The 7,320-nt window shown below is 43.5% G+C and overlaps 1 protein-coding gene across 7 annotated transcripts in view; it reads left to right on the top strand.

The window, feature by feature from the left end:
• Nucleotides 1-217: 217 nt before the first annotated feature.
• Nucleotides 218-7,320, top strand: part of FBF1 (Fas binding factor 1) — a 37,129-nt gene continuing 30,026 nt past the window's right edge. For 2 of the 7 annotated variants that reach the window (XM_080993619.1, XM_080993615.1), the window contains exons 1-8: nt 1,481-1,590; nt 2,828-2,936; nt 3,669-3,696; nt 5,017-5,058; nt 5,705-5,792; nt 6,087-6,189; nt 6,540-6,590; nt 6,719-6,854. In XM_080993619.1, coding sequence (XP_080849745.1) covers nt 2,934-2,936; nt 3,669-3,696; nt 5,017-5,058; nt 5,705-5,792; nt 6,087-6,189; nt 6,540-6,590; nt 6,719-6,854 — 451 coding nt within the window. In that variant the 5' untranslated portion in view covers nt 1,481-1,590; nt 2,828-2,933. Of the gene's footprint in view, nt 950-1,480; nt 1,591-1,688; nt 1,913-2,827; nt 2,937-3,668; nt 3,697-5,016; nt 5,059-5,704; nt 5,793-6,086; nt 6,190-6,539; nt 6,591-6,718; nt 6,855-7,320 lie in introns of those variants that run through there. The other 5 variants (XM_080993617.1, XM_080993616.1, XM_080993620.1 and 2 more) reach the window with 5 other exon arrangements.

The raw sequence follows: 7,320 nt of genomic DNA, 5'->3' as shown, positions 1-7,320 counted from the left end.
TTCCCATGCCATGTCTGAAGGGCGACCTATGCGCGCGCACACACACGCCATTCACCTCAACCACATTCAAAACCTTCCATTCACACAAGATACGTAAATGTATAGAATGAATTGAGTGGTATTAAAAGGATATGCAGAAGTGGGGGAGGACCCATGGAGGGGTAGAGGTGGAAGTCTTAAAATAGGAGACTGGTGTCTGAAAATGCATAACTATATTTATTTATTTTAAAAAAGAGAGCCATTACTCCATTAGCCACTCTTCATTCATATACATGGCCCAGCTTCAATCCAGAAATGTCCACACAGCTTATGTCAACGAGCTTCCAGAGGTGAATTTCAACCAGCTTACATCCACAAACATAAGTCTGCTTCAGCCTTCTGGCATCCACTGCTTTTCAAATGCAAACTCCCCAATGGTTTCCCTGCCCCAACATTTGCCAGCTTCCAACCATGGATATCAGCCACCTTCAAGTTGCAATCCTGCTTCATAAGGGAACTTGCCTTCTCATCACTCCACAGCTTCCTGCTGTGGGGTGATCACCTCATTCTGTCTGCCAGTTCACCTGTATGTGGAAGGACCTGGTGCTGAACACCACAGCTGTTGCCCACTGTGTTCTCCTTAGGAAGGGAAAAGTCGTCTCTTCTCTTCTTGCCTTGGCTTTTCACTTGACCCGATTTTACATATCCACTCAGGCGCCATGTTCTTTTGTGACATCACAGGCAGTTCACAACCAATGGCAGCAGCTGAGGAGGCATCATCATAACCTCCTCCATCCTCACAATGGTGGGTACAGCTCAGCTGTTGTCTGTTTCTTGGTTATTATTTAAAAGATGTATAGCCCATCCTTTATCTGTGCTAATAACAGAGAATGGAACACCATGGGCCCAGGGGTGGAGGACCGTCTCTCAGCCTGATGGCTGCATTCCCCTATGGCTAGTGGCAAAAACAGTAGTGAAATGACAAATTTGATCATTATTGTTGTAAAGGAGGAAAGCATCACCCCCCCCTCTCCATTTAGTTAAGCGAGGGGCATAGTCAAAATTCAAGGAATCATCCCAACCAGGCAAAAGCACTCCAGAAGGTTGTGAAGTCCTGAGGGCCAGGCTGCCTTTGATGTACTGGCTAGAAACTCCCCACCTGCGTAATAAAATATATATTTAAAGTAAGGCTATTTCCAACAGTAGTTGTACTCAGAGCAGACCCATGGAATCGATATAGACAGGCCCACATCCTGGACGGGTGGTATGATAGCCGGCAGCTGGGGCAATGCTTCATGTGCCCTCATGCTTGGTCTCAATAGGCAGTGAGTTCCACAGGCGCTGCCACGCGAAACGATCTTGCAAGGGCCTGTCCCCGCACACAGCCGTTTGCGCTTGCGCAGAAGGAACCAACGTTCTCCCCCCCCCCTCCTTTGAATGAATCATTCAAAAGAGGGCGACTTCCGGTTTGGCGCGCTGCGAAACGTAGCTCCGCGTGCGCTGTACAGTATATGGGCAGAGCGTCCTGCCGGGACTACGTTTCCCAGAAAGCTTTGCGGCCACTCAGCTGGCAAGAACCTCCCTTGCTTGGAGAGCACTTGGTCACCGCAGGTGAGAGTAGCTGTGCTCTTCCAGTTTCCAAAGGAAGAGGCTGGAGGCTGCAGGGGTTCGTAGGCGCCGGAGGCTTCAGGCGGCTCCCAGCCCAAGGAAAGGGGGCAGTTTGCGGGGCGATTTATTCCCGCTGCCGGTGTAAGGGTAGTATTTGCCGCAGACGCCGTCTGCCATGGTAACTCGGTTATGCTTCCATGGACAACGGTGCAGGCACGCCTTCACCGGCACCGGGAAGCGTGTATAAAACGTAACGTTAAAATGCCACAGGTGTGACGCGTGCATGTCCACACGTGCAAGTGTTGCCAGCATAAATTTGATATTGGTAAGCGAACCTTAACTCGGCAGGGCTGGATTGTTTGTCAACCCTGTGGATGGCATTGCTTTAAGTGTGTTGTATCCCCTTCTGCTTTATGCTTGATGATTGCTAGCAAGGCTTAGTTATAACTTCTTTTTACAAAGGAATATTATCCTTTATCATTAACCCCACAGGTAAAAATAAAAGCATGGCAAAAAGAAAAAGGTACCATTTAAAGTTGCAATCATGGGCATGGCAAGGGGGGCAGCTGCACACCCACCAAATCAAGCAAATAAATAAAAATGCTTAACTAACTGACCAATTGTGTCACAGATAATTTGGTTCTGCCCCCCTCCCGATTCCTGGCTACACCCATGGTTGCAATCCCATGCTGTTGGAGAGTGCCTTTGCCCATTTGTTTCAATGAGCAAATGTGTGTCCCAACTGCATAAGATCAGGCTGTAATAAATTTCAAAAGCATTAGGGTGCTTGTTTTATGAAGGCCATAGTCATTCCAGTGAGGTAGTGTGCTGTGATGGCTAAAGTATTGGAGCTGGATATGGGACACCCAAATTTAGATTCTTACTAGCTGTGAAGCAGGTGTTGTTGGACAAGTTGCAATAGCTCAATCTTCTTCGTAAGGTTGTTGTGAGACTAGAAACATAGCTGCTCTGGAAGCTGTTATTTTGGCAAGGTGAAATTGCTTTAAATAAATAAAATTCTCTGAGCTCTTTGCCACCATATAACAATCAATAAAATGTATCCCTTACCCGCATTGGTCTCTACAGCCACAGCAGGCACCGCTGCCATCCAACAGCTTGACCAAATGCGCTGTCTCTTCCGAGACAGACAGATGCCAACAACTACTTTCAAAGCCTCAATAAATGAAAAATATTTATGATGCTAAATTGGTCATTTTTATTGTTCTGTTTCTTTTTTTAGGTGAGGGAGGCAGAGGTATTGTCCACTGTATTAGCATCGTAAAGATGATTAATGTCTGAGTGGAACACAAGAGAAAGAGGCAGAATATGCCATTGAGAGTCATGATATGGTAAGGCAGGCCTCATTAGTCAAATGCTTCTAATGGATTGGGCAAGGCCCTGTACCACTGTCCCAACCAGCCAAAACACCAGCATGATACTCCAGAGAGATGTTCGCTCAGGCACAGAGAGGTTTCTCTGAGTATGCATCTAGGAGTCCAAATCCCCATCTATAGTTCTTGCTTCCCCACTCCTCCCATGAAATCTCTGTGGGTGGCAACCCAAGCTAATACACTTCATAGTGAAATTGTCCATGCAACTAACTGTAATTAATGCAAAAAGGAAAGACTGTACCCTCTACTGTAGCCAGAACACAACAGGGCCCCATTCACACCCTACATTTAATGCACTATGATACCACTTTTAAGTAGTCATGGCTTCCTCCAAAGAATTCTGGGAGTTGTAGTTTGTTAAATGTGCTGAGAGTTATTAAGAGGCCCTTATTCCCCTGCCAGAGCCACAGTACCCAGAATTCCCTGTGTAGAGTGACTGGTTGTTAAACCCACTCTGAGAATGGTAGCCCTCTGCCGGAGGAGAGGACAGGTGGCGGTGGATGTGCAAATCTGAGGCTCACTGCAAGTTATCCTTTTAAGGCTAAACCATTTAGTGTGACACGAGAACCCTGCCTATGGCTACCAGCTCTTGGTTTCTAGAGTTTGTTATGCACCTGTTTGCATTTAGAGAGCTAGTAAAGTTTTTTGCTTTTGTTTTTCTAACAAATATTCTGCCCCTTTCCCCTTTAGGCAGTGAAACCGAAGAAAGGACTGAAAAGTATGTGTGTCTGTGTTTTCACACTTTTATGACCCTTTTGATATTGGCTTGGGGTGGAGATAGTTTCCCATAGCGTCATCCAGTAGATGTAACATTTTCATCATCAGCTTGAGGAAAAAGCAGAGCCAATAACACTATGGCCCAATGTAGTAGTGTTGATATTTTGGGGGAGGGAAAGCATTGGATTCTTTTTCTATGATAATTAAGCTACTTTATATAAGTTACTGTGTATTGGGAAATTTCCAGCTTTCATTGGAACATTTTTTGCTGCACTAAAGAGTGATCTAATTCAGTCTGTTTATTTTACTTTTATTTTGTAAACAAAGCTAAAAAAAGTGACCCATCTTAAATATTTCGTCCCAATGCACCACTGGCATTTCATCTGAAATATTTGAGAGGGAAAATTAAAGTGCATGTAATGCTCTTTAAACTGTAGAGTTTTTTATTGGAATATTTAAAAATATTTGAGGACAATAGTACGTACTTCTTGTGCATCGTTTAATTTTAAGAAAAGCCAAAGTACTAAAAAGCTTTTGACAATTCTGATAAATTTTAGCAGTCCAAAGAGCTACACATGATATGCTCACTTGAATACTTGCTAGGGACAATCACCTGGAAAAAAAATTAATCCCAACTTCAAAACAACAAAGATTGCCTACTACTCTGTTTGCAATGAATATCCACTCATAGTTACTAATGAACTTAGAACACAGAACATTCTTCATGGAAAATGTAATAAAGGTGTAACACTGCAAATCTTGCTTTGCCCATTGAGAGCCAGCCAGCCTTTGGGGTGTGTGAATCCACACACTTCACCCATTTGAGTTCCCCATTCTCTTCCTTTGTTGGCTTTAATAAAAATCCAGCATTATGGGTTATATGCAATCATTCCAGTAGCACAAGGACTTCTCTGTGCGTAACAGGAATTTATCTCCTTGTCTTATGCTTCCTCCAAAATCTGCTCCGGAAGGAAAGGGAGAGGTGGAAGTCCTTGTACTAACTGAATGACTTTGTTAGCTACATCCCCTATATCTGCATCAGTGGTGCCCATAGCTAGTGCTAACCAGGTTCCATCTCAGCCAGGGATGCCAACCCACTTCAAACCCACATTTGAGACCTTTGTTAAGTGGTTGATCTCTGTTCACAGGGAGCCAATATACAGGATCTATGATGTAGGTGGAGTCGATTTGTCTATATATTTCTTGTCTCTGGAGTTCCTGTCAAAATATGGCGGACTTGGATCTCACTTGTTTCAGCAAGCCCTTTCCTAAGTTTATGCTGGGATAGATTTTTGAGACTGTAAACTCTGTCTTATTCTAGGCTCCATTGATGACGTTCTTGGTGATCTCCTTGGTGATGAAGGTAAATAAGCAGTGAAATGGAAAATGGTGTTTTAAAATTCCGTAGGAACCAGTTTGTCAAGTAAGACTTTCAAATGAGGCATGGCTACTAGAGGGAGGGCCTGTTCCATGATGGTGCCCTGGTTGTGGAGTTCCTTCCCCTAGTAAAATTGCCTGGTGTAATTATCAGTACTCTTTCAGATGCCCAGTAAAGTCACACTATTCATACATGATTCTAATAGTCTGCACTTTTCATTTTTAACTCTTGTTCTCACTGTTTTGTTGGGTTTGGGGAGGTTGTTTTTAAGGATCTTTTTAGCTTCTATGGTCAGCTTTAATTTTTGTAAGAAATATTCTGTTTTAAGGGAGATATGGGCAAACATTTTCCTAGGTGACTTAGCTGTGATGACTGCTGTGCAGTGAGGAGAATGTTGAGGCCTCACTGTGTTTCAGGAAGATGGAGACAACCATTGTGTTCACCATGCTGGCCTGCTCATATACTTCACGACTGATCTGCCTGGGTCTATGTTTATGCAAAGTGTGCTCAACCCCTAGCTTATTTGTTGAGACTGCCAGCATCAGAGGTTGTTCAGGTTGCTGTGCAACTTTTAGGACAAAGGATATAACCTATGCTGCAACCTCCTAAAATCCCCATCTCTTATTCCTAGATGACGTTCCCCTTAAATCCAGCAAACCTGCCTCGTTTGTTAGTAGTGCAGGAAGACCCAGAGGAATCGCCTCACAGACCAGCAAAAAGTAAGGAATGGCATTGCTATTTGTGACTTTAATGCTTTCGGCACACACACACACAAAAAGATAGCGGTGCTGTTGGAGCCTCTTGAGAATTCCCCCTTTATTGTTTCCCCCCAGCATCTCTCAATTTGCCCTCTGTTTCAATAACCTTTTCTAAGTAGAGGCAATACTGAAATCTGAGTAATTTTGAGGGTGTTTCAATGAGGCCAGTGGAGCGTTTCAGGTGTTGTTTTCTAGGCTACCGTATTTTATTCTTCTTCTTGCACATCCTAAGTTCTGGATTTCCCCACCCCACAGGGGCCTCTTGGGGGATGATGTCTTCAGCAAAATGGTTCTTGAGGAAGAGGAAGATGCAGAGGTGAGGGGGGGTGGAAATAAGAGTCCACATCTTCTCTGCAAGGTAAATGAAGGCATTTCCACTGATGCAACTGGACAGCTACGGGTGGTGTCCTGCAGGTTATTGCTGTACCTGAAAACATGGCATTGAAAGGAGAATATACAGTACATCAACTTCAGTCATGGGTGGTGGGGAGGACATGGACCTATAGAACTTTTCCAACCATTTCCCACTTGGGCACAGTATTTGTCTCTTTGGAATATGAGCCCCGGATTAATAATGTGCATATGTTGGCAGCACTTGGATTAAGTGCCTTGGAGTGCTTGGTTTTCCCCCTTTTTTATTGAAAGGCAGCATAAAAATACTGCAAGCAATGAAGCAATAACTTGTGTGTTCATTCATTCACCCCTAAGGATCCTGATATCTCAGATGCAGACCCAGGAGCTCTTCTAGAGACCTTGAAGGTAAACTGAGAAGACTTTTTTTGTTTTATTTGGCAGGGCAAAAATATAAGTTGAGTGTGCTGTGCTCTCCTAGATGTGAAAAAGTGGAATACACTCATTTTGAGTATATGTGTTCTCTCCTGTGCCAGGATATAGATGACATGGACGCTGATCTTCTAGGCATAAAGAAAGCGCCTGCTCAGAAACTGGGGAAGAATATGGCAAAAACTCGGCCGTTGAATGAGCCAGCAAGTTCTGCTAAGAAAACATCAATCACTGAGAGACGTAAGACTCCTTTGTTTCAGGACTGAAGTAATACTCAAATTTGTGTAAAGAGCTACTATAGTAGAAACTATCTCTTAGTGGTACCTGTTCTTATTCTTAAAGTTACTACAGTTTATTACTAGCCTTTCACCCTAATGTCCCAGGGTGGATTACAACAGTTAAAACACAATATAACACTATATGAGAAACAGTTTAAAACAACTTTGAAGCAACTTCTTGTCATCTTTGTAGCCATGTCTATGATGATCACTTATTGATTAAGGACTAATGACATCCCTGAGAAAAGGAATGGGTTGTGTCCTTATCTGCTTCTAATGTTGCACCTACAGAATCCTCTCCAGATTTTTCAAAAAGTTGACTCACACCTGCAAGGAGCATTTAAGTTCACAGTGACTTGAGACAAAACTTTCCTTGTTACATTAGAATTGGACACAAGCAAAAGTATCTGCTATACCTGTTGTTTTAA

The sequence above is a fragment of the Podarcis pityusensis genome (assembly GCF_964106645.2).
Source record: "Podarcis pityusensis genome assembly, chromosome: 2".
Lineage (NCBI taxonomy): Eukaryota > Metazoa > Chordata > Lepidosauria > Squamata > Lacertidae > Podarcis > Podarcis pityusensis.
The sequence above is the reverse complement of the archived record's forward strand: the minus strand, read 5'-3'. Positions and strand labels throughout refer to the sequence as shown.